Source organism: Schistocerca piceifrons, chromosome 4 (assembly GCF_021461385.2).
Source record: "Schistocerca piceifrons isolate TAMUIC-IGC-003096 chromosome 4, iqSchPice1.1, whole genome shotgun sequence".
Taxonomy (NCBI): Eukaryota; Metazoa; Arthropoda; class Insecta; order Orthoptera; family Acrididae; genus Schistocerca; species Schistocerca piceifrons.
This window is the reverse complement of record NC_060141.1, coordinates 520743009-520770766: the sequence shown is the minus strand read 5'-3', so window position 1 is coordinate 520770766 and position 27758 is coordinate 520743009. Positions and strand designations below refer to the sequence as shown.

The following is a 27758-nucleotide window of genomic DNA, read 5'->3' as shown; positions in this document are numbered from 1 at the left end:
GTAGGGTTTTGGAGCATATACTGTATTCAAACATTATGAATCACCTCGAAGGGAACGATCTATTGATACGTAATCAGCACGGTTTCAGGAAACATCGTTCTTATGCAACGCAGCTAGCTCTATTCGCACGAAGTAATGGCCGCTATCGACAGGGGATATCAAATTGATTCCGTATTTCTAGATTTACGGAAAGCTTTTGACACCGTTCCTCACAAGTGACTTCTAATCAAGCTGCGGACGTCTCAGTTGTGCGACTGGATTCGTGATTTCCTGTCAGGAAGGTCGCAGTTCGTAGTAATGGACGGCAAATCGAGTAAAACTGAAGTGATATCAGGTGTTCCCCAGGGAAGCGTCCTAGGACCTCTGCTGTTCCTGATCCATACAAATGACCTGGGTGACAATCTGAGCAGTTCTCTTAGGTTGTTCGCAGATGATGCTGTAATTTACCGTCTAGTAAGGTCATCTGAAGACCAGTATCAGTTGCAAAGCGCTTTAGAAAAGATTGCTGTATGGTGTGGCAGGTGGCAGTTGACGCTAAATAACGAAAAGTGTGAGGTGATCCACATGGGTTCCAAAAGAAATCCGTTGGAATTCGATTACTCGATAAATAGTACAATTCTCAAGGCTGTCAATTCAACTAAGTACCTGGGTGTAAAAATTGCGAACAACTTCAGTTGGAAAGACCACATAGATAAGATTGTGGGGAAGGCGAGCCAAAGGTTGCGTTTCATTGGCAGAACACTTAGAAGATGCAACAAGTCCACTAAAGAGACTGCTTACACTACAGTCGTTCGTCCTCTGTTAGAATATTGCTGCGCAGTGTGGGAGCCTTACCACGTGGGATTGACGGAGGACATCGAAAGGGTGCAAAAAAGGGCAGCTCGTTTTGTATTATCACGTAATAGGGGGGAGAGTGTGGCAGGTATGATACGCGAGTTGGGATGGAAGTCATTAAAGGGAAGGCGTTTTTCGTCGCGGCGAGATCTATTTACGAAATTTCAGTCACCAACTTTCTCTTCCGAATGCGAAAATATTTTGTTGAGCCCAACCTACATAGGTAGGAATGGTCATCAAAATAAAGTAAGAGAAATCAGAGCTCTAACAGAAAGGTTTAGGTGTTCGTTTTTCCCGCGCGCTGTTCTGTAGTGGAATGGGGGAGAGAGAGAATGATTGTGGTTCGATGAACCCTCTGCCAAGCACTTAAATGTGAATTGCAGAGTAATCATGTATATGTAGACCAATGTGTGTGAAGATCATTTGAAATTTTACTCTTTTCTTTTTGAATATACACTTCATTCTAAAATCGTGGTCTTTGACTATCATTTTATAGGAATAGTTACTCTCCACAACCTAATGGTTGAAGGAGGTTTATCATTACGTGTTACTACATTGCACCATGTGGTGTGCAACAGTTTGAATAATTTTTGGAAATTTTATTTACAATCACAACTCTAGCTTTGCTGCTGCCTGCTTGTTGTGCTTTCGAGAAATCCTCAAAATTGTTGTCAAGACGCGAGGTACGTGGAAATCTTGATTCAAGCATGTAATTGTCTTACTCCAGTTGCGCATTCAATATAAAGGCAAATTGTATTCAGACCAGTTACAGTTCCATTTTAACTAGGTTCTATTTAGTCAAAGGTTAGCATACGATTAAAATGGATAACAGTTTGTCGTACATTTTTTTGATAATATGTAGTCTTTTCATAAAGTGGGAGGTCAAGTTTGTCTAAATTTCTTACTGAAATACAGTGGGGAGTTCACAACAGTAATATGTTGCTCTTTGTTGCTTCTTATGTCCTTCACTCACCTCTTATGACGCTTATGTTCTGAGAAGTAAAGTTGACTTCTCTGCACTCAACATTTATGATCTGGAGCCCGGCTTCCTCCAGAAAACCTCTCAGTACGTCTGCAGGATCATCTAACAACTGATACGGCGTCACGAAGTGCCTATAATCCTGTAACAGAAGAAAAATTTCTCATTAAATCACAGAGAACTCTCGAAACACTTCTTGTGTACTGGCAACATCACTTTAAAACAACACGAAAACACGTAAGTCCGTAGGTTTAACTATGAACGGAAGACTGGGTTTAGAGTCTAGTCGACTAAGTCATTACGGACTGGGCGCAATCTGGGTCAGGACACGGGTAGTAATGTAACCGGCCATTTTCTTTTAGACGGAAGTATCCTAGCATTCATCTTAATAGATTTGGCGTAACTACAGAAAAACTGAATTTGGGAATGTAAACCGCGGTTCTGCTGACCGAGACCGCTATGCTCATCACTTCCCAACCTCGCTGTGAAGTGATAACTACGAGTGGCGTTCCGTAAGTGATGCAACGCATGTTTACTGACGTCCAATTTCGGTTGAAAAAACGCAGAATTTGTTGGACATCATGGAATATTCCCGCTTTAGCCCCTGTAGTTTCATAAAATTCCGAGACGTGGCGGCACTATAAGTAGCCATCAAAATGGCGTCTGTAAGAGTGCGTTCGGAATTCAAGCGTCGTTTAGTTTCGTCTGGCGGAAAACCAGAGCGTCGCAGATACTCTTAGGCGCTTGCAGAGTGTCTATAGATACCAGGGAGTAAACAAAAGCATGGCAAGTCGTTCGGCGAAGCGTCTGTCATTGCACCTAGGTCGTGTAAACCTAGGTTTTTTCCCCGCGTGGCGACCGGCTGCACACAGCTGTGACTCCTGCATTGTTGGAACGTGTGGAGACTCAGAGGTGACAGCACTACCAACAGATACTTTCAGTTGTGCACCGAGGTGTTTGTAATCAATTACATGACATTTTTTGGTGTGTAAATAAATTTAAGCCCCAGAAACTAAATTATGTAAACCTATTAAGAAAACCTGTATTTTTATATTAATTCCATGGATTGTCTAAGTTGTCTTGTAATGTAGAATTGTAAAAAAGTTTTCTTAAATGTTAGAGTAGGGAGATGTTAAAACCAGCAAGAAAGAGCAATTGTACTTTTTAATCGGCAAATAATGCATCAGACGCAGCCCAAGCGGCAAAAACAAATTTTATGCGATCAGCCGTGCCAGAAAGGAGCTCAGCGCCGTCTAACATTTCTTCCACGCCAGAGGCTTCCAGATCAGGAAGAGACTGAGGAAAAATGGCAGCAAAGGTGCCTTCCATTGGGTACTTGTATATAAACAAGTGCTATGTCTTCTGGCTCTCTCCAACTCACTGACTCCGAGGCCCACTGTATTTATGTCTCCGCTCTTGTCGATCGCTCATTTGATGGTCGCTCTCTCGAGTCATTATCTAAAGGCAGTTTTACTTTGAAGACTTTTTAAGGTGTGTAAATCATTCTACGTAAAATTATCGTCAGTATATGCATAATTAGAAAATTTAAAAAGGGAAATGGATAGGTTGAAGTTAGATATAGTGGGAATTAGTGAAGTTCGGTGGCAGGAGGAACAAGACTTCTGGTCAGGTGAGTACAGGGTTATAAATACAAAATCAAATAGGGGTAATGCAGGAGTAGGTTTAATAATGAATAGGAAAATAGGAATGCGGGTAAGCTACTACAAACAGCATAGTGAACGCATTATTGTGGCCAAGATAGATACGAAGCCCACGCCTACTACAGTAGTACAAGTTTATATGCCAACTAGCTCTGCAAATGACGAAGAAATTGAAGAAATGTATGATGAAATAAAAGAAATTATTCAGATTGTGAAGGGAGACGAAAATTTAATAGTCATGGGTGACTGGAATTCGAGTGTAGGAAAAGGGAGAGAAGGAAACGTAGTAGGTGAATATGGATTGGGGGACAGAAATGAAAGAGGAAGCCGCCTGGTAGAATTTTGCACAGAGCACAACATAATCATAACTAACACTTGGTTTAAGAATCATGAAAGAAGGTTGTATACATGGAAGAACCCTGGAGATACTAAAAGGTATCAGATAGATTATATAATGGTAAGACAGAGATTTAGGAACCAGGTTTCAAATTTTAAGACATTTCCAGGGGCAGATGTGGACTCTGACCACAATCTATTGGTTATGACCTGTAGATTAAAACTGAAGAAACTGCAAAAAGGCGGGAATTTAAGGAGATGGGACTGGATAAACTAAAAGAACCAGAGGTTGTACAGAGATTCAGGGAGAGCATAAGGGAGCAATTGACAGGAATGGGGGAAATAAATACAGTAGAAGAAGAATGGGTAGCTTTGAGGGATGAAGTAGTGAAGGCAGCAGAGGATCAAGTAGGTAAAAAGACGAGGGCTAGTAGAAATCCTTGGGTAACAGAAGAAATATTGAATTTAATTGATGAAAGGAGAAAATATAAAAATGCAGTAAGTGAAATAGGCAAAAAGGAATACAAACGTCTCAAAAATGAGATCGACAGGAAGTGCAAAATGGCTAAGCAGGGATGGCTAGAGGACAAATGTAAGGATGTAGAGGCCTATCTCACTAGGGGTAAGATAGATACCGCCTACAGGAAAATTAAAGAGACCTTTGGAGATAAGAGAACGACTTGTATGAATATCAAGAGCTCAGATGGAAACCCAGTTCTAAGCAAAGAAGGGAAAGCAGAAAGGTGGAAGGAGTATATAGAGGGTCTATACAAGGGCGATGTACTTGAGGACAATATTATGGAAATGGAAGAGGATGTAGATGAAGATGAAATGGGAGATATGATACTGCGTGAAGAGTTTGACAGAGCACTGAAAGACCTGAGTCGAAACAAGGCCCCCGGAGTAGACAATATTCCATTGGAACTACTGACGGCCGTGGGAGATCCAGTCCTGACAAAACTCTACCATCTGGTGAGCAAGATGTATGAAACAGGCGAAATACCCTCAGACTTCAAGAAGAATATAATAATTCCAATCCCAAAGAAAGCAGGTGTTGACAGATGTAAAAATTACCGAACTATCAGCTTAATAAGTCACAGCTGCAAAATACTAACACGAATTCTTTACAGACGAATGGAAAAACTAGTAGAAGCCAACCTCGGGGAAGATCAGTTTGGATTCCGTAGAAACACTGGAACACGTGAGGCAATACTGACCTTACGACTTATCTTAGAAGAAAGATTAAGGAAAGGCAAACCTACGTTTCTAGCATTTGTAGACTTAGAGAAAGCTTTTGACAATGTTGACTGGAATACTCTCTTTCAAATTCTAAAGGTGGCAGGGGTAAAATACAGGGAGCGAAAGGCTATTTACAATTTGTACAGAAACCAGATGGCAGTTATAAGAGTCGAGGGACATGAAAGGGAAGCAGTGGTTGGGAAGGGAGTAAGACAGGGTTGTAGCCTCTCCCCGATGTTGTTCAATCTGTATATTGAGCAAGCAGTAAAGGAAACAAAAGAAAAATTCGGAGTAGGTATTAAAATTCATGGAGAAGAAATAAAAACTTTGAGGTTCGCCGATGACATTGTAATTCTGTCAGAGACAGCAAAGGACTTGGAAGAGCAGTTGAATGGAATGGACAGCGTCTTGAAAGGAGGATATAAGATGAACATCAACAAAAGCAAAACAATGATAATGGAATGTAGTCTAATTAAGTCGGGTGATGCTGAGGGAATTAGATTAGGAAATGAGGCACTTAAAGTAGTAAAGGAGTTTTGCTATTTGGGGAGCAAAATAACTGATGATGGTCGAAGTAGAGAGGATATAAAATGTAGACTGGCAATGGCAAGGAAAGCGTTTCTGAAGAAGAGAAATTTGTTAATATCCAGTATTGATTTAAGTGTCAGGAAGTCATTTCTGAAAGTATTCGTATGGAGTGTAGCCATGTATGGAAGTGAAACATGGACGATAAATAGTTTGGACAAGAAGAGAATAGAAGCTTTCGAAATGTGGTGCTACACAAGAATGCTGAAGATTAGATGGGTAGATCACATAACTAATGAGGAAGTATTGAATAGGATTGGGGAGAAGAGAAGTTTGTGGCACAACTTGACCAGAAGAAGGGATCGGTTGGTAGGACATGTTCTGAGGCATCAAGGGATCACCTATTTAGTATTGGAGGGCAGCGTGGAGGGTAAAAATCGTAGAGGGAGACCAAGAGATGAATACACTAAGCAGATTCAGAAGGATGTAGGTTGCAGTAGGTACTGGGAGATGAAAAAGCTTGCACAGGATAGAGTAGCATGGAGAGCTGCATCAAACCAGTCTCAGGACTGAAGACAACAACAACAATGCATAATTGTTATTTTTTATCAGTGTTTCATTTCAGTAACATTACCCTTGCCTGGGGAACGGTAAGACTGCCGACACATTGTTTACTGGCCGCTGCCGATCACTGACCTTCGAACTTTGAGCAACCACTCCTGCTTCCCTGATACCTGTTGAACCGAGCTGTGAATATAGTTTCCGGCAGCACTTTTGTACATTATACGCGCGATATTTATAATAGGCATACGGCCAACAATGTGCGCGGTCAGTCCACTCCAGCGGTACCGAAGCAGGGTAGACAAAATCTTTTATTATTAATTTCCTCCCTCTTAGTGCTAACTATCTGTGCTTCGTGATAATTTGAACTTTTTAACTGACTGCTTCTTTTGATTAACGGCACTCCAGTTAATTTTTTCTTATCAAAATTTATCGTTACATTACCACTAAAGAGAGCCACACAAAATAGAGAGTTCTTTTTCTAAAAATAATAATTCAGGCACTCCACTAAGTGGTGTACTCCCTGCTGGGTTCCTGGCCGCCTAAGAGAAGACCATAAAGAGCAATGAAAGACCGTCTGTGCGGAATTACTTGCGAGTTACGTGGCTGATTGTGATAACATTTGCTCAATATTGTCATAGGCTCCGACCATGACCAGTAGAGTGGTACAATGCGAGCTTACAGGTCTGCCTAGTAATGCGGCGCAAGGCCGTCGCATTGGTGGGGATTATGTTGGAAAATAGTGTTTGGTAGCTAAGAGATGAGTAACATGGTGTACTGAAATCCTGAGTGAAACCAACTTAATTAAGAAAGAATGTGTTGCGTTACTTACTGAACGCGCCTCGCTCAGCAAGCCACTCTGGACGTTGCAAGCTGTATAACAAAAACAAAGGAGGAAGGTTAATGGAATCAAGTAATAGACGACAGTTGCTATTTGGGCCGTGAAATAATTTATTTCCAGACGAGAGGATATTAGATATAGACTGGCTGCAAGGGAAGCGTTTCTGAAAACAAATTATTGAAGTGTAATATCAATCAGTTTTAATGTTGGGTAATCTTTTGGGCAGGTCTTGACTGTAGCCATATACGGAAGTGGAAGGTGGACGGTGCGCAGTTCGGGCAAGAGTAAGGCTCAGCAGTGAGGAGATACGATATGCGATACGAAACTTGACCCGACACACAATACGACGTAGAGGGATCCCGCATCGGCGGAGCACATGGAAACTAAGTTGAAGCTACGTTAACTGGTTCTCACTTTGACGACAAGGATACTACACTGGTACTTATCTACAGCGTAGCTCGGCTCAATACTGCGTCGCGATCGCTCTGCGCATCTCTTACTCGTACGATACAGGGCGACGGAAATTTCGGTTCATCCGATGTGCCTAAAAAAATGATTCCTATAGATGGAGCAAAGCTACATACATCTCTGGACAGTATCTCTGCGAATGTCTGTAAAGCAGTGGTTTTAATGTTTTTACGCAAAGTTTCGTATCAGCGCACGCTCCGCTGCAGAGCGAAAATCTCATTCTTGAGACCACTGCTTTAGGTTTCGCATGTTTTTGCCTTGCCATTGTGCGCTTTCGATTTTGAGGAAACTATTGTGTAAAACACTGATTTTTTCGCATCTTTTAGTCTAACTGGGCGTTGTGTGATGTCCTTAGGTTAGTTAGGTTTAAGTAGTTCTAAGTTATAGGGGACCGATGACCATAGATGTTAAGTCCCATAGTGCTCAGAGCCGTTTGAACCATTTTTTTCTGACATCACAGCTTCGTAATGTACTGCTTCTCTTTTCGCCAGCGCCCATAGTTATTGTAATACTTTGAAGTAAAGCACAACTACAGGCACATGTAGGAAAGCTTGCAGTGAGAAATGTAGTCGCCAGCTAGTGTACGTTCGGTGCATTTTAGAGGATATATTAATGTGTAAGAAATGCAGCTAACATACCGAAATTGTTTTTAACGCTGGAGTGGGGGCCGTAACTGGCTCGAGTAAATACGCTATATATTTTGACGTCCGGCCACCACATATCTACACTGCTGCTCATAAATTAAGGATAATGCTGACATGATTAAACAACGCTCTGGTGGGCGGTTTGCGGGTTTCAATCGCCTTGGGATGACCATGCGGTGCATTTGACCTGCAGTCGTCGCACGGTGGCGCTGGCAGCAGTCGACATACGCAGAGGTGTGCTGGTACATGTCCGAGTACGGTGCAGCGAGTAAGTGTGCAGTCGTTTTCATACGTGTTAATGGTGACTGTTGAAAATGGCTCAAAGAACACACATTGATGACGTTATGAGGGGTAGAATACTAGGGCGACTGGAGGCTGGTCAAACACAGCAGGTCGCTCGGGAGCCAGTGGGTGTGTTGGACCTTCCATCGAGCTACGGACCCCCTTGAAAATGTCTCCCAGAGTCGGAGACGAAACGTTGGGAATCGACACAGAATTCATCAACCGACCACGGCATAACAGCCCGGATAATTATAATGGACATATGTACGGCCGTGAAAGTCTACATTTTAGTATGAACAGACATGGTTTATTCGCCCAGAGACCTGCAAGGCGCATTCCACTGACCCCTGGTCACAGGAGAGCCCGTAAAGCCTGGTGTCAAGAACACAGTACATGGTCATTGGAACAGTGGTCCCAGGTTACGTTCACAGACGAGTCCAGTTATAGTCTGAACAGTGATTCTCGCCGGTTTTCATCTGGTGTGAACCAGGAACCAGATACCAAACCCTTTATGTCCGTGAAAGGGACCTGTATGGAAGTCGTCGTTTGATGATGTGGTGTGGGATTATGATCGGTGCACGTATACCCCTGCATGTGTGACAGAGGAACTAACAGGTCAGGTGTATCGGGACAGGTATCGGGACGTCATTTTGGACCAGTACATCTACCTTTTCAGGAGTGCAGTGGGTCCCACCTTCCTCCTGATGGATAACGCACGGCCCCACCGAGCTGCCATCTTGGAGTACCACCTTCAAACAGAAGATACCAGACGAATGGAGTGGCCTGCCTGTTCTCCAGACCTAAACCCCACCGAGCACGTATGGCATACTCTCAGTCGACGTATCGATGCACGTCTTCAAATCCCCATGACACTTTAAGAGCTCCGACAGGCACTGGTGCAAGAATGGGAGGCTATATCCCAGCAGCTGCTCGACCACCTGATCCAGAGTATGCCAACCCGTTGTGCGGCCTGTGTACGTGTGCACGGTGATCATATACAATATTGATGTCAGGCTACAGGCACAGGAAACAGTGGCGTTTTGTAGCGCAAGTGTTTCGGAGCGGTTCTCAACTTATCACCAATACGGTCGCCTTACAGATCTGTGTCGTGTGTGTTCCCTACGTGCCTATGATATTAGCACCAGTTTTGTGTAGTGCCACGTTGTGCGGCACCACATTCTGCAATTATCCTTAATCTATTAGCGTGAGTGTACAACACGCTACACAAAGCGCTATGGCCGCGCAATGCGGAGCTGCCTCTTGTTTCTCTTTTACTGTGCTGCCGGTACAAGAGTAAGCGTACAGTAGCACGTGTGCTTTCAACTTTGAAGGACGTCTTGACCTGTGCGTTTCTTTCGGTGCAGCATATAGTAGACATGTTCACACAGGGACTGTTCGATGATATTTCTCGTCCAGCTTGCTGAAAAAATCCCTTTTCTATGGGGGTAACGTAATATCATTCGAACGAACATGTGACCGTTATGGTGTGGAGAAAGATTGCAACTAATATAGACAGGAGGGATTTTCTGTGGAATCTGTACCATCGTTCTTAACTCATTTCCGATGTTTCTTACTCAGATAGTAGTACTGTTCTGTCATCCTACAATATTTATCTTATTGTAACGATTACTTCTTTCGAAACAAATGTAGGGGCTTTTATTTAAGTTTCTGAATACGATTGACGGTAGACAAATTGAACAAACCCCAGTTTCAGTTCATTGAAACATGCAGCTTCGAACAACTGTCTACAGTCAAGAAACCGTATTATTTGGTCTTCCACCCGTCATTTCTTCGCCCATACATAAAGGAGTCTCTTCCTGGGCAAATACTTCCATTTGAGGTAAATGAAGGCAGCATTGTAATTTGAATGCGACGCTGTCTGTCACACACCCTCAGTAAGTGTTAAGTTGTCAGCAGTCAGAAGATGCAAGTCACATGGCTGAATGACGTGATAGTAGAACTAGCTCTCCGCCATCCCCAAAAGGGAAGCTGATGCCAGCTAAGAATGATGCCGAGAAAGGGTTTGCCGACTAGCTGGAAGTTAAGGAAACTTGAAAGAAGACCAGGAATTTTCAGTTGCTGATGGTGACTTTTCCTTCAGTCCATGCTTCTCTATTTCAATGATCTTTGTGACAGGTCTAGGAGACCTAATTTTCTTCAGAAAATTACCACTTTTCGCGCGTGGAAAATAGATGACTAAATTGCTGCAGCTCTTCTCAGCGATTCGCCAGATGATAACGTTGAGAGGTAGTATGCTTCTCTTTCACTTTAACAACATTGGAAGTCATTAGCATTCGTATTTTAGATCATGGTCTCAGTATTCCCAGTAGTACATTTGCTGCGTGTGGGTAATAACTTTTCTACGTGGGGAAATTGTGTGCAGGATGTTATGTTAACTGCATATATAACCTACAACGTGCTTGTACCCTGGGGAGTCGTAGCGGAGGAGACCGTGAACAAGGATTCAGGGCCACAAATGCTGAGTGCAGCGATATGGCCGTGCGAGTGATTCTGGGGAACAGTGTTCAGTGGTCCTTACCTCCAGAGGGGCTTCTGCCTGAAGCTCTCTCCACCCCCTCCTTAGGGTTGGACACAAGGGCGCCAGTTCACCTGAGCCAGCCGCCGGTCCATTGCAGAAGGCAGTTGACTCGATGTGAGTGGAGGAAGCCATTTGAGAGAGAATGCTGTAAACGGAGCTTTTGTGCAAATGGTGGGAATGTTTTGAAACTCCGTGTATTCTCACATCAGAAGATGGGATAATATGGAAAGAGTAGCTGGAGTACATGTCTAATGGAGGTATGACTATAAGCCCCTTGACGCAAGGAAGTCGCCAGTTCTTATAGTGAGCGGCGGAACACACATTTTGCAGGCACGATTGTCTAGGAAGCCTAAAAGCCTTATTTCAGATATTGGGAATGATCAGCCCAGAAAGACTAGATCACTCCGTGAATTTGTTTTTTGTTTTTAGTTTTAGGGCGCAAAATTGCTATGGTCATTAGCGCCCGGTCCGTGACTTAGGAAACAGTAAAAAACCGAAATTGAAAACCAGCAGCAATGGGAACGAAAGTCATAAAATTGGAGAAACTAAAAGCACAAGGAAGGCTTAAAAATCCACTACAGAAAGGGGTTGGTTGTCCCCCAAAAAAGCTTCAAATGACTGACGTCATTTCACTGGCACTAATAAACTTGAGAACGCGGTCGGCTGAGCGCGTGTCATCTGCTAAAATCGACGATATATCAGGCGATAGATGTAGACGGGAGCGTAACGGATTAAAATAGGGGCACTCGATTAAAAGGTGTCTTACCGTCCACAGCTGAGAGCAGTGGGGACAGTGTGGGGGACGACCGCCGCTTAAAAGATGTCGATGGCTAAAAAGACAGTGCCCTATCCGGAATCTAGTTAAAATTACCTCCTCCCGACGACGCGTTCGGGAGGAAGAGGTCCAAGTGGACGCTTTCACGTCCCGCAATTTATTATTGGGAAGTGTCGCCCAATGTGCGTGCCATAAATGAACAACACGACGACATAAAACGCTCCGTAGATCGGCGAGGGGAATCGATTGAATAGCTGGCCGAAGAAGAGACTGCAGCCTTGGCTGCAATATCGGCCGCCTCATTTCGACAGATACCAACGTGTCCCGGGAGCCAGAGGAACGCCACCGAGACGCCCCCCAGGTGGAGCAAGCGCAGACAGTCCTGAATCCGGTGGACCAGAGGGTGCACAGGGTAAAGAGCTTGGAGACTGAGGAGAGAGCTGAGAGAATCTGAGCAGATTACGTACTGTATCCGCTGATGGCGGCGGATGTAGTGGACAGCCTGGAGAACAGCGTAAAGCTCCGCGGTATAAACCGAACACTGGTCGGGAAGCCGAAAGTGATTTGGGGTGTCGCCAACAATATATGCACTCCCTTCACCTAACGATGTTTTCGAGCAGTCAGTGTAAATAAATGTGGCGTCCGTCATTTGTGCACATAGAGCAGCAAATGCCAGACGATAAAGTGTAGGGGTACCATCCTTGGGAAATCGACGAAGGTCACTGAGCAGGCAGATCCTGGGACGGAGCCAAGGCGGTGCTGTACCCCAAGGTTTTAGGAAAGCGGAAGGAAAGAGAATGGAGCAGCTGAGGGAAGCGGACTCCCGGTGGTAGTAGGGAGGAGGGGCGGCCTGCATACCCTACATGAAAGGAGGCGTCGAAAAAAAGGTCATGGGCTGGATTAGCAGGCATGGAAGACAGATGGCTAGCATAATGACTCAGAAGGACTGCTCGCCGATTGGACAGCGGAGGTTCAGCAGTCTCAGCATAAAGGCTTTCCACAGGGCTGGTGTAAAAAGCTCCAGACACTAAACGTAATCTACGGTGGTGGATAGAGTCGAGACGCCGAAGAATAGACGGCCGAGCAGAGGAGTAGACTATGCTTCCATAGTCCAATTTAGGGCGCACTAAGGCGCGATAGAGGCAGAGAAGGACCGCTCGGTCCGCTCCCCAGGAGGTACCATTCAGGACACGGAGGGTGTTAAGGGATCGCAGACAGCGAGCCGAAAGATAGGAAACGTGGGAGGACCAGCACAGTTTTCTGTCAAACATAAGACCCAAGAATTTAGCGACGTCTGAAAACGGAAGGTTGACAGGACCTAGATGTAAGGAGGGCGGAAGAAACTCCTTACGTCGCCAAAAATTAACACAAACGGTCTTACTGGGACAAAAACGGAAGCCGGTTTCCATGCTCCAAGACTGGAGGCGATCGAGACATCCTTGAAGACGTCGTTCAAGAAGGCTGGTCCGTTGAGAGCTGTAGTAGATCGCAAAATCGTCCACAAAGAGGGAGCCCGAGACATCAGGAAGGAGACAATCCAGAATTGGACTGATGGACATGGCAAACAGCACGACACTCAGCACAGAGCCCTGGGGTACCCCGTTTTCTTGGGAGAAAGTACGGGAGAGAGTAGTGTTTACCCGCACCCTAAATGTACGCTCAGCCATAAATTCGCGAAGAAAAAGGGGTAGCCGACCTCGAAAGCCCCAACAGAACAGTGTGCTGAGGATGCCTGTCCTCCAACAGGTATCGTATGCTCTCTCCAGATCAAAAAATATTGCTACAGTTTGGCGTTTCCGGAGAAAATTGTTCATGATGTAAGTGGAGAGTGCAACAAGATGGTCAACCGCAGAACGATGCTTTCAGAATCCGCATTGGGCAGGTGTTACAAGACTGCGGGATTCCAGCCACCACGCTACACGGTAATTCACCATACGCTCCAAAACCTTACAGTCACTACTCGTGAGAGAAATGGGGCGATAGCTAGAGGGGAGATGTTTGTCTTTCCGGGTTTCGGAACAGGCACGACGATAGCTTCCCGCCATCGTCTGGGAAAGGTACTGTCGGTCCAAATTCGATTATAAAGGCGAAGGAGGTAACGCAGACTATTGGTTGATAAATGCAGCAACATTTGGACGTGGATACCATCCGATCCTGGGGCGGAGGAGCGAGAAGAAGAGAGTGCATGTTGTAGTTCCCGCATGGAGAAAACAATATTGTAGCTTTCGCGATTTTGAGAGGAGAAAACAAGATGTCGCACTTCCGCTGCGCGTTTCTTCGGGAGAAACGCTGGCGGGAAATTTGAAGAGCTCGAAATCTCAGCAAAGTGCTGACCCAACGAGTTAGAAATTCCGACGGGGTCCACTAATGTATCATGCGCGACAGTGAGCCCAGAGACTGGGGAGAAACTAGGCGCGCCTGAGAACCGTCGAAGCCGACTCCGAACTTCCGAGAAGGGAGTGAAGGTGTTAAATGAGCTAATAAAGAATTTCCAGCTTGCCTTCTTGCTATCGCGGATGACACGATGGCATCGCGCACGGAACTGCTTATAGCGGATACAGTTGGCCAAAGTAGGATGGTGGCTGAAAACGCGGAGAGCACGTCGCCGCTCACGTATTGCATCACTGCATGCATCGTTCCACCAAGGAACTGGGGGGGGGGGGGGGGGGGGCGCCGGGGCAATTCGAAGGTGCGTGGTATTGAATGTTCCGCAGCTGTAAGAATAACGTCGGTAATATGTGTGACCTCATGGTCGACGCTGGGAAAGAGATGGTCATCGAATGTCGCTAGAGACGAAAAAAGTGCCTAATCAGCTTGGGCAAACTTCCAGCGTCGCGGGCTCAAGTATGGCAGTTGAGGCTGCAGTTTAAGGACACATGGAAAGTGGTCACTCGAGTATGTATCATCAAGGGCGAACCATTCGAAGCGCCTAGCTACCGGAACAGTACCGACCGCAAGGTCCAAATGAGATAAATTTGTCGTGGAGGCAGACAAAAATGTAGGGACGCCAGCGTTGAGGCAAACTAGATCCACTTGGTGGAAGACGTCTAGCAAGAGTGAGCCACGTGGACAAGGATGTGGAGATCCCCAAAGCGGGTGCTGGGCATTGAAGTCCACAACCAGCAAATAGGGGGGGTGGAAGCTGACCAAGAAGATGAAGGAGATCAGCTCGTGCCATTGGTGTGGATGATGGAATGTATACAGTACGAAGAGAGAACGTGTATCCGGAACGGGAAAGACGAACGGCGACAGCTTGGAAGGAAGTGTTTAAGTGGATTGGGTGATAATGGAGAGTATCATGGAGAAGAATCATGAGTCCTCCATGGGCTGGAGTGCCTTCAACAGAGGGGAGATCATATCGGACAGACTGAAAATGAGAGAACAAAGCAGTCATGGGGACGCAGCTTTGTTTCCTGAAGACAGAAGATGACCGGCGAGTAGGATCGTAGGAGGATGGACAATTCATCCCGATTGGCTCGAATACCGCGGATATTCCAGTGGATAATGGGCATAGGGTGAACAGAAAATGGAGGAATGTGACCAAGGTTGCTGTCAACTCAACGACTGCTCTGAGCTTGCGACCGACAGCATGGAATGGCATTCAGCCGAGGGCAGAAGATCCTGATCCATAGGTTGTTCAGGAGCAGCTCCTGCCACCAGCGATCGGCCGGTTGGTCGGCAGCCAGCAGTGCGCCTCGGCGACACAGAAGACGGCCGAGGGCGATTTCCGCCAGGTGGTGCTGTAGATGGGACACGCCTTGGCGGAAAAGGAGAGGAACTGGTTTTTTTTGTAGCCTTCTTGGAAGTATGATGTTTAGATGAAGGAGGAAGCGATGGTTGGGAAGTTGCGGTACATAAAAACTCTTCACGAGTATGCTCTTTTTTCGAAGTCTTGGTGTGTAACTTTGGGCTTGAGACTTAGCAGAACCCGACGAAGGGTGAGCCAGAGAGTGGGCAGGCGAAAGTGGTGAGGTTGAACAGGCGATCTTTGCGCTGGCCGATCTGACGACCGTGGCACTAAGGGTGAGGTCGGAAGTCTGCGTGGCCGCCTCCTTTGTTGGTCGAGGAGAAGCAAGGACACTGCTGTATTTTCCTGTCTGAGGCACGGTGGGCTGTCGACTGGCGAATAATTTTCGAGCAGCGAAGGTCGACACCTTTTCCTTCACTCTGATTTCCTGGATGAGCTTTTCGTCCTTAAAAACGGGACAATCTCGAGAGGAAGCAGCGTGGTCACCCATACAGTTGATGCAGCGAGGGGATGGAGGTGGACAAGCACCCTCATGGGCATCCTTGCCACACGTAACACATTTGGCCGGATTGGAACAGGACTGGTTGGTATTATTGAACCGCTGACACCGATAGCAACGCGTAGGGTTTGGGAAGTAAGGGCGAATGGAAATTATCTCATAGCCTGCTTTGATTTTCGACGGGAGTTGAACTTTGTCAAATGTCAAGAAGACAGTGCGGGTTGGAATGATATTCGTGTCAACCATTTTCATGACTCAATGAACAGCCGTTACGCCCTGGTCAGACAGGTAGTGCTGAATTTCTTCGTCAGACAATCCATCGAGGGAGCATGTATAAACGACTCCACGTGAGGAATTTAAAGTACGGTGCGGTTCCACCCGGACAGGGAAGGTGTGTAGTAGTGAAGTAAGAAACAATTTTTGTGCCTGGAGGGCAATGACTGTTTCTAACAACAGGGTGCCATTCCGTAATCTGGAACAAGACTTTACAGGACCTGCAATTGCGTCGACACCTTTCTGAATAATGAAAGGGTTGACCGTGGAGAAGTCATTACCTTCGTCAGACCGAGAAACAACAAGGAACTGTGGCAGCGATGGAAGAACTGTCTGTGGCTGAGACTCAGTGAACTTACGCTTGTGAGCAGACATAGTGGAAGGTGAGGAAACCATTGCGGAAGAATCCCCCATGATTACCGGCGTCTCCGATGGCGCGCTCCGCCCTTAAGGGGTCTTCACTGAGGGCACTCTCGCCTTAGGTGATTGTTCACACCTCAGGTCACACCTCCCGACAAACGGACGGAGGGACCAATCGGCACTTTCGGAAGGTATCAGCTCGGGTAATCACCCCTCCCTGGGCCTGGCCGTTACCAGGGGGTACGTACGTGTCCTACCTGTCTACCCGAGGCGGGGAATTATGCGTTACCCCGTCACCGGTTATCCATGGAAGTGCGTGGGTCGGGCTTCAGACACGCACAGGGAGGGAAAAAGAGAAAAGGAAAGAAGAGGGGTCTCAAACGCCACAGCGGATGGAATGACAGGGGAATGACAGGGGAAGGACAGGGGAAGGACAGGGGAATGACAGGGGAATGACAGGGGAATGACAGGGGAATGACAGGGGAAGGACAGGGGAAGGACAGGGGAATGACAGGGGAATGACAGGGGAAGGACAGGGGAAGGACAGGGGAAGGACAGGGGAAGGACAGGGGAAGGACAGGGGAAGGACAGGGGAAGGACAGGGGAAGGACAGGGGAAGGACAGGGGAAGGACAGGGGAAGGACAGGGGAAGGACAGGGGAAGGACAGGGGAAGGACAGGGGAAGGACAGGGGAAGGACAGGGGAAGGACAGGGGAAGGACAGGGGAAGGACAGGGGAAGGACAGGGGAAGGACAGGGGAAGGACAGGGGAAGGACAGGGGAAGGACAGGGGAAGGACAGGGGAAGGACAGGGGAAGGACAGGGGAAGGACAGGGGAAGGACAGGGGAAGGACAGGGGAAGGACAGGGGAAGGACAGGGGAAGGACAGGGGAAGGACAGGGGAAGGACAGGGGAAGGACAGGGGAAGGACAGGGGAAGGACAGGGGAAGGACAGGGGAAGGACAGGGGAAGGACAGGGGAAGGACAGGGGAAGGACAGGGGAAGGACAGGGGAAGGACAGGGGAAGGACAGGGGAAGGACAGGGGAAGGACAGGGGAAGGACAGGGGAAGGACAGGGGAAGGACAGGGGAAGGACAGGGGAAGGACAGGGGAAGGACAGGGGAAGGACAGGGGAAGGACAGGGGAAGGACAGGGGAAGGACAGGGGAAGGACAGGGGAAGGACAGGGGAAGGACAGGGGAAGGACAGGGGAAGGACAGGGGAAGGACAGGGGAAGGACAGGGGAAGGACAGGGGAAGGACAGGGGAAGGACAGGGGAAGGACAGGGGAAGGACAGGGGAAGGACAGGGGAAGGACAGGGGAAGGACAGGGGAAGGACAGGGGAAGGACAGGGGAAGGACAGGGGAAGGACAGGGGAAGGACAGGGGAAGGACAGGGGAAGGACAGGGGAAGGACAGGGGAAGGACAGGGGAAGGACAGGGGAAGGACAGGGGAAGGACAGGGGAAGGACAGGGGAAGGACAGGGGAAGGACAGGGGAAGGACAGGGGAAGGACAGGGGAAGGACAGGGGAAGGACAGGGGAAGGACAGGGGAAGGACAGGGGAAGGACAGGGGAAGGACAGGGGAAGGACAGGGGAAGGACAGGGGAAGGACAGGGGAAGGACAGGGGAAGGACAGGGGAAGGACAGGGGAAGGACAGGGGAAGGACAGGGGAAGGACAGGGGAAGGACAGGGGAAGGACAGGGGAAGGACAGGGGAAGGACAGGGGAAGGACAGGGGAAGGACAGGGGAAGGACAGGGGAAGGACAGGGGAAGGACAGGGGAAGGACAGGGGAAGGACAGGGGAAGGACAGGGGAAGGACAGGGGAAGGACAGGGGAAGGACAGGGGAAGGACAGGGGAAGGACAGGGGAAGGACAGGGGAAGGACAGGGGAAGGACAGGGGAAGGACAGGGGAAGGACAGGGGAAGGACAGGGGAAGGACAGGGGAAGGACAGGGGAAGGACAGGGGAAGGACAGGGGAAGGACAGGGGAAGGACAGGGGAAGGACAGGGGAAGGACAGGGGAAGGACAGGGGAAGGACAGGGGAAGGACAGGGGAAGGACAGGGGAAGGACAGGGGAAGGACAGGGGAATGACAGGGGAAGGACAGGGGAATGACAGGGGAAGGACAGGGGAAGGACAGGGGAATGACAGGGGAAGGACAGGGGAATGACAGGGGAAGGACAGGGGAAGGACAGGGGAATGACAGGGGAATGACAGGGGAAGGACAGGGGAATGACAGGGGAAGGACAGGGGAAGGACAGGGGAATGACAGGGGAATGACAGGGGAAGGACAGGGGAAGGACAGGGGAATGACAGGGGAATGACAGGGGAAGGACAGGGGAAGGACAGGGGAAGGACAGGGGAATGACAGGGGAATGACAGGGGAATGACAGGGGAAGGACAGGGGAATGACAGGGGAATGACAGGGGAAGGACAGGGGAAGGACAGGGGAAGGACAGGGGAAGGACAGGGGAAGGACAGGGGAAGGACAGGGGAAGGACAGGGGAAGGACAGGGGAAGGACAGGGGAAGGACAGGGGAAGGACAGGGGAAGGACAGGGGAAGGACAGGGGAAGGACAGGGGAAGGACAGGGGAAGGACAGGGGAAGGACAGGGGAAGGACAGGGGAAGGACAGGGGAAGGACAGGGGAAGGACAGGGGAAGGACAGGGGAAGGACAGGGGAAGGACAGGGGAAGGACAGGGGAAGGACAGGGGAAGGACAGGGGAAGGACAGGGGAAGGACAGGGGAAGGACAGGGGAAGGACAGGGGAAGGACAGGGGAAGGACAGGGGAAGGACAGGGGAAGGACAGGGGAAGGACAGGGGAAGGACAGGGGAAGGACAGGGGAAGGACAGGGGAAGGACAGGGGAAGGACAGGGGAAGGACAGGGGAAGGACAGGGGAAGGACAGGGGAAGGACAGGGGAAGGACAGGGGAAGGACAGGGGAAGGACAGGGGAAGGACAGGGGAAGGACAGGGGAAGGACAGGGGAAGGACAGGGGAAGGACAGGGGAAGGACAGGGGAAGGACAGGGGAAGGACAGGGGAAGGACAGGGGAAGGACAGGGGAAGGACAGGGGAAGGACAGGGGAAGGACAGGGGAAGGACAGGGGAAGGACAGGGGAAGGACAGGGGAAGGACAGGGGAAGGACAGGGGAAGGACAGGGGAAGGACAGGGGAAGGACAGGGGAAGGACAGGGGAAGGACAGGGGAAGGACAGGGGAAGGACAGGGGAAGGACAGGGGAAGGACAGGGGAAGGACAGGGGAAGGACAGGGGAAGGACAGGGGAAGGACAGGGGAAGGACAGGGGAAGGACAGGGGAAGGACAGGGGAAGGACAGGGGAAGGACAGGGGAAGGACAGGGGAAGGACAGGGGAAGGACAGGGGAAGGACAGGGGAAGGACAGGGGAAGGACAGGGGAAGGACAGGGGAAGGACAGGGGAAGGACAGGGGAAGGACAGGGGAAGGACAGGGGAAGGACAGGGGAAGGACGAAAACTTGCCAGTATAGAAAGCAAGGAATTTGTAACAGTTTCGAGCGTCCGTCTCCGGACGTAGGCACAAACCATACTCCCAGAGGGGGAGAAAGGGAAAGAAAGAGCCAGAGATGAGGGGGGGGCGAAGATAGGGGACGGGGAACGATGCGGAAAGGGAGGGTATGCAGCCCGGAAAGGAAGGAGGGCCACATTAGCTCGGAGTCCCGTGCTCGCTACGCACGTGTCCACAAAAGAGTTGTGGACCCCCTGGGGGGACACTGCTTTCTTGGAAGTCATTTACCAGTAAAACTTAAATATTACATTTATATGCAAGGTACGCCACAGTTTTGCACGTTTTTCTTAGAAGCTTTCTACAAAAGGAAGCGTTTTACAATGCTTTTTTGTCTTTCCTACATGCAAATATTTTTCTTGCTCACCTGCACATACATAGTCCAATAATCCGCCCTTGACAGAGCCAGATACAGGGAATCCACAGCCGTGTAGATGATCATCACGATAAACGCTTCTCCACCTCTGATCAGGAGCTTGTAGATGTTCTCCATCACCTGGCTGCAAGGCATTGTTTACTGTGAGCATAGGACTTTACAGGTAACATACTGTGACAGACAAGGGCTGCGGCAGAATTAACTTTAATTTTCTTCAATCTGTTTAAAGATCTAACTAAACATGCAATCCACAAAATACATACACTGCTACTCGCATGATGCAGGGAGCCACTTCTTGTGTCTCACTTGTTGCGATGAGTCAAGAGACGGAAGCGGAATGGAAACTTATTCTAAGTTTCACCAGGATAGCGAGTTAAGAGAAATACGGAGATTTCGGAAATTCGCTGTAGTTAGTTCCACGAACTACTTGAGCAATTTGATATCAAACTATCATTTGAATGCGTAGAGTGAAGGGCAGGGCAGACTGTGCAAAACTGCAGGCAATTTCATAATCATTTGAGTGGGCTCCAAACTAAGGGTCATGCGTTGTTTGGTTGAGGGTTGAGGCACTAAATAGGACCTCAGTCCCTCAATCCGAGGGAAGTTCCTTCGCAATTAGTGATGTCGGCGAAGTTCGTGTTCTGAAGATTAAAGTATATAGGAGTGTTACGAAGAAGACGTTTAAGGTAGTACTGATGCCGAAGCTGAGGAAGAGTTGTGGAAGAAGATATGGATCGGGCCAGTACATAGGTCCGAGCAGACCGTCTCCCACAGATCAAATGGATGATCAATCCCCACCACGCCATGTCTGACCCCTGCCATTCCAATACAGCGCAATGACAGTTTCAGAGCGAAGAATACCTAGTCCAGAACAATGGGAATGATGAAAATGTAATGGGCGTCAGTGGGAATGTCAATAATAGAAACAAGAAAACAGAACTAAGCAATATATTTTCAGCACGTGGTGCCCACAGCTCATATCTGAAAAATGTCATTACCACATTGATCTGCTGATTAAATACTCTATTTACACAACCAGTTTTAGTCGTCGATGGGTTGGCTGATTGAGGGAGGGGAAGTGGTAAGGGAGCAAACAACGAGGTCCTCAGACCCTTGATCTAAGACTCGTGTATCCAGAAGTAGTGATGTCCACTGAGAAAGATTTCTGATCTATTTGGGAGCTTGGTAATAGTAAATGCGAGGAGCCTATAATGCAAGTCTCTTGTACAAAATGTATGTATGTATGTATGTATGTATGTATGTATGTATGTATGTATGTATGTGTGTGTGTGTGTGTGTGTGTGTGTGTGTGTGTGTGTGTGTGTGTGTGTGTGTGTGTGTGTGTTCCTAAGGGACAAAACTGCTGAGGTCATCGGTCACTAGACGTACACACTACTTAAACTAACTTATGCTAATAGCAACCCACACACCCACGCCCGAGGGAGGACTAACCTCCGTTAGGAGAGGTCGCGTAATCTGTTACATGGCGCTTCAAACCGCAGTCACACTGTGCGGCGTCTTTTGTACCGTCATTAATAAAAACAAGATTAAGGAATAGGGAAATCGGCAGCTGGGCTTCTCTCAGGGCCCTGTAAGGGGCAAGAAACGTCCCATCCACAGCTGTCCAAACCATGATCCGTCGATCAAGAGTCCACAGGGAAGTGGGTACGGCTGAGAGACGGTAAACGAATCTAGAAGCGATTGATGAGAGACGGTAAACGAATCTAGAAGCGATTGAAACATAGTAAAAGGACGATGAAAGCGTAGCCTGGTGAAGGGGAGAGGGCCTACTGCAGGTTAAACACTCTGGTCCTACTATGGAATTAGATGAACACTGTATAGCTGAGAATAAAAAACCACTTTCAAGGAGAAAAAAGAACCAGTTCAACCACCGAGGATTCACCTGCCAATGCTAGAGGTTGTGAGTTTGGAAGTCCATACTTAGGATGAAGGGCCAAAAGTATGGGACATTCCAATAGGTATGATTACCGTGTGTAAGGCTCCACAACTGCAATGGGGGTGGCTTCTTACACAGACTTAACTATTGACTAAGGTGGTATGACCAATTTGGGGACTACATAGGACTGTGGATTCCTTCTCAGAGATGTGCAAGGACGAGCATCATACTGCAGCTGTCTCCTGGATTGTGTAGAGTTAAATGGGGCGGTAACCGCCGCCGCCCCCCCCCCCCCCCCCCCCCAGATTCTGTTAAAGATCTGGTATACACGTGCAAATCCGCACCTGAGGTCGGCAAAGAGAACAAGGAGCAAGTAAATGCTCTCCTAGTCAAACTATCGGCCATTTCATTCCTCAAGTTTCCCACATGACTTGGGACCAATAGAAAGACAACTGAAGTCTGCAAGACCAGCATTGCTCGACAGATAACGCTAATGGAGACCGTACACTTTAAAATACTATCAAGTTAGTGATTAATAAAATGAAGGGCTCTGCTAACGCCTGTCAGCTCCACTGCAAACACTACACGTTCCTGACAGCAAAGAACGTTCCTCTCTGGCAAAAGACACAAAAGCACGTTTCATATGATCCACAGTTCCACATCACCAGTTGAAAGGATGGTAGCCCCTGTAACTCTCTAAGAATGAACATAACATATGCCAAAGGGTCATGGGGGCCACAGACTGAGCTTGGGGTAGGAGAATATGGAGGACAGGATAGTCCAGGGAGGGGAGATGGAGATGTTGGCACAGAAAATTTTGGCGCATTCCAAATAACAGTCTCATTTTAGTCAGGTTGGTTGTTTGTCTAATTTGGAGGAGGGTACCAAACAGTGAGGTAATTGGTCCCTTGATGTAGGATAGCAGAAAGCAAAGGAGGAACAACAGCACAGTCCAGTCAACATGCAGACAAAGAGGGACAAGGAGTGTCAGTGTAACAGGAAGAGGAAAGAACGGAAGGGGCAGGGAGGTTGAAACGGGAAGAGCAGGGGCACCCCAGAAATACTATGTGCAGTGGGGCACCAACTCCACCACCAACTCGTCGCAACACTCAGACCACATCATTACCATATTACAGCAGGGCAACACCAGGGGAAGAAGATGAGGTTGAAACAGAACAGACAAAATGTAGGGGAAGGGAGGGGAGAACCCTGCCAGTATAGAGGCAAGGTCAACATCTCTAAACAACGCCTACACTATGGGATTCTAATTCTGCGGGAAAATTTGGGAACTTGTGCCTGAGAGTACGTACCAGGGTGGAGGGTCATTACGGAGTAAGAGCCCATTCGTCAATCTAATATGATCAATACGAAAATGACAGAGGTTGGTGGATTCCCACTGGGAGAGGCAAAGGGAAGAATGCCACATGGTGCAAGTCTCGATAGCGCGAAGCTGATTAGATGGGGGTAGCCTCCGAAGTATCAGGCCATGATTAAGCAAAATGGGATTTGATGTGAACCAGCAAATTCGCCCCAGAGAGACTACTGAGAATGGTGGAGTGGATGGCTGAGCCCCAGCCAGATGTTCACTGATCAGCAACAAAGTCATAGATGGCCAAGACCAAAAATGGCGGGAAAAACGAGTGATGGACTGAAGGCCGCTCATTGAATCTGTACATAAGAAAACTTAGGTGAGTGAGGACCATTTAATAAAACATAGGGCCCAATAGATGGCCAGCAACTTTCTGCAGTAGATGGTGTTCCACACCAACAGAAGGGATATCCCTCATCAGCAGATTTAGAACCATCAGCTGAAAAAATGATGCCATCCTCACACTCCCATAAGAGCGTGCGAAACAATGGAACGCCATTGGAGTGATGGAGGCTTTCAGACCCTGGAAGAGGTCAATCCAAATCTGAAGCCGAGGAACTAACGAAGTGGTGTGGCTGGGAGGGCACTTGGGAAGAGGACAAAGAGATGGAAGTTGAGGTGGAGAGACGCAAGGCAGAGCCCAACCAGTAGACGCATGTAAGGACGGGAAGCGGACAGGCGATGGCCTGCATCCGCTAAAACAACGAGAGGGGTTAGCAGGGGAATAGCAGATAGTTATGGCGTAGGAAAACAAAGGCTTGGACTGCCGAATTTAAAGGGGAGGGATCCCAGTGTTAACCAAAAGACTATCGACAGGTTGGTTGGCTTAGAAGTGGGGGGAAGGGACCAAACTATGAGGTCATCTGTCTTTTGTTCCTAATAAAACAATGCCACAAGGGAGAATAAAACAGACATATAACACAAAACGGAAAGAAATGAAAACCAGAAGAGCGAAGCAAAGGCAACGAACACTGAAAGGAACAAAAGATAGTAAAAAACAGATGGTAAAATAGAAGAGAATAAAAAGGAAATGCCAACCACTCTGCTTCACATTAAAATCTCAACCCTTAAAGCACTAGGGTGGAGGACACAGGGACAAAGGACATGTACTAAAACTCAGATCACATAATAAAAACACACCCTCACGAATAAAACGTAAAACTTAATCAGAGAATGGGGCTTTGTCAGATAAAATGAGCGGCAACGAGGCCAGTAACCCAAGATATCGTCGCTGGGCAGTCAAAGTGGGACAGCGCACCAGAATATAGGCCACTGTGAATCGGGCATCGCATCGGCAATGAGGCGGGTCTTCACGGCACAAGAGGTAACTGTGGGTCACACAAGGAGGGCAATGAAGAGCCGGCAGAGGACAACTGACTCCCTGCGAGAGGCCCGTATGGAAGACTTCCACACATTCGTTGTCTCTTTAACGACACCCAGTCTGTTGTGTGTACTGTTATGCCATTTGTCTCCCAAAGCCGAAAAACACTGGCGTAAGTCAGAACACAGGTCAGGTTCAGAGATGCCCATCTCCAGAAGCGGTTTCCATGTAGCCTCTTTCGCCAGCCTGTCGACAAGTTCGCTGCGTGAGATGACGTGTCCTGGGGTCCACACAAACACCACTGAATGACGGGACTGGTCCAGGGCATAGATGGACTCGATGGACGCCCAGGTGTCAGTACACAGAAGAAACTATTCCTTGGGACATGAACAGGTATACTGAAGTACACTAGATATGGCCACCAGCTCTGCAGTGAATACACTGCAGCAATCAGGCAAGTAATGCTGTTCAATATGGCCTTCTTGGACAAAGGCGAAGCCAACATTACTATCAGCCATCGGTGTAAACCACTTCAGAGACCCGAACACTTCAAGAATCGAGAGGCAGTGACAGTGGAGAGCCGCAGAGTTAACTGAGTCCTTAGGGGCACGTGAAACGTCCAAGCGAAGCTTCGGCCTACAGCTACAACTCGGAGGTGTATGTGACTGGACCTCGAGGAGAAGTGGTACAGTCAAGGACTCCAGACAAGCGAACCCCAATCGTTAGCCCTGACTTGGGCCGCCTATGCGGGAGGTGAACTGCCACAGATGGGAAAAGAACATGGTAATTAGGATGTTCAGGAGAGCTATGAATGCGTGCAAAGCAACTGGCGAGCAGTTGCGCACGTCTGATATTCAAAGGAGGGACTCTAGCCTCTACCATTATGCTTGTTACCGGACTCGTCCCGAAAGAAGCTGTCGCTAATCAAACTCCACAATGGTGCAATGGGTCGAGGACACAATTCTGAGGGCGCTGCTGAACCATAAATCACACTCCCATAGTGAAAGCGGGCTTTAATAAGGGCTCTGTAGAGCTGCGGCAGCGTGGAGCGATCTGCACCCTATTTGGTGTTACTCAGAGTGCAGAGGGCATTCAGGTGCTGCCAACACTGCGATTTAAGCTGACTAAGATGAGGAAGCCAAGTTATACGATCGTCGAAAATCAGACCTAAGAATCGATCTCCACCACAGAGAGTGGATCGTCATGAAGGTAAAGTGCTGGTTCCAGATAAACGGTACGACACCGACAGAAATGCATTACACGGCTTCATGGCGGAAAACTGGAAGCCATGGGCTAGAGCCCATGACTGCGCCTTGTGGACGGCTCCCTGTAGGAGACGCTCAGTAGCACCAGTACTGGAACAGCAGTACGAAATGCAGAAGTGGTCTGCATACAGAGAAGGTGAGAGGGTCGAACAGCTGCTGCTAAACCGTTAATGGCCACAAAAGAGAGAGGAACACTCAATACAGAGACCTGCAGGACTCCATTCTCCTGGATATGGATTTAACTATGGGAGGCATCAACTTGGACACGAAAGTATGGAGTAACATGGATAAAAATGGGGAGGGTGCCCCCAGAAACCCCACTCATACAATTTGGCAAGGGTATGATGTCACGAGGTCATGTCATATGCTTTACGTAAGCCGAAGAAAGACGGCAACCAGGTGTTGCTGTCTTGAAAAGACAGTTTTGATGGCGGACTATGGACACGAGATTATCAGTGGTGGAGCGACCCAGGCGGAAGCCAGCAAGCTACGCAACTCCAGGATACAACCCAACCGCCGACATACCATAGTTTTCAGCAGCTTACGAAGAACATTGGTGAGGCTGATGGGCGGATAGCTATCCACATCAAGCGGGTTTTTCCAGGTTTGAGCACCGGAATGATGGTGCTCTCTGCGATGGAAAGACGCCATCGCACCAGATCTGGTTGAAGATGACAAGATGTCGCTTGTAGTCAGATGAGAGATGTTTCCTCATCTGGCTGTGGATGGGATCAAGCCCAGGAGCTGTGCCAGGTCCATGTGCAAGGGCACTGAGGAGCTCCCACTCTGTAAATGGGGCGTTACAGGATTCACTGCAGCGTGCAGTGAATGAGAGGACTTTCCGTTCAAGCATCCATTTGACTGTACATAACTCGCCATTTATGGTAACACCAGGGACAGCTGTTGGGGCCCAGACTTGGGAAGGTGCCGTGTTGCACCCAGTGGTGGAGACTTATCTCTCCCAACATTCCTTCCATTGTTTTATAGGGTCGCTAACATGGGCACAGAGCCATTTCGAAGCTACGAGGTGTTCCAGGGAAGGGTGCCGCTTATGCCGCTGTAGAGCTCGCCGACGCTCCTTAATTGCTTCAGCAACTTCCGACGACCACCAAAGGACTGCCTTACGCCTTGGGCACCCTACCATCACATCGATGTGACCGTGTGGGGGAGATTCATCAGTGACAGCAGAGGTGAAAATTCCCCAGTCCACCTTGTTCATAGCCCATCTGGTCAGGCGTCTGTGGGCCTGACGCTGGAGCAATAATAGGAAGATGGGGAAATGGTCACTACCACCCAGGTCCTAATATGCTCTTCAGTGGATAGATGGGAGTAGGCCAGGACTATAAACCTAGAGATCAATGGCCGAATACGTACCATGTGCCACACTGAAATGTGTGGCAGCCCCAGTATTTAAGAGGGA

At 48.4% G+C, this 27758-nt stretch overlaps 1 protein-coding gene across 1 annotated transcript in view; it reads right to left on the bottom strand.

Moving 5' to 3' along the window:
* The window catches only part of LOC124795975 (juvenile hormone acid O-methyltransferase-like), a 188827-nt gene extending 168206 nt beyond the window's left edge, over positions 1–20621 (bottom strand). Inside the window, exons 1-2 of the mRNA XM_047260056.1 lie at positions 20478–20621; positions 1808–1955 (exon numbers count right to left, since the gene is read on the bottom strand). Of these exons, the coding sequence (XP_047116012.1) occupies positions 1808–1955; positions 20478–20621 (292 nt within the window). The remainder of the gene's footprint in view (positions 1–1807; positions 1956–20477) is intronic.
* Positions 20622–27758: the final 7137 nt, after the last annotated feature.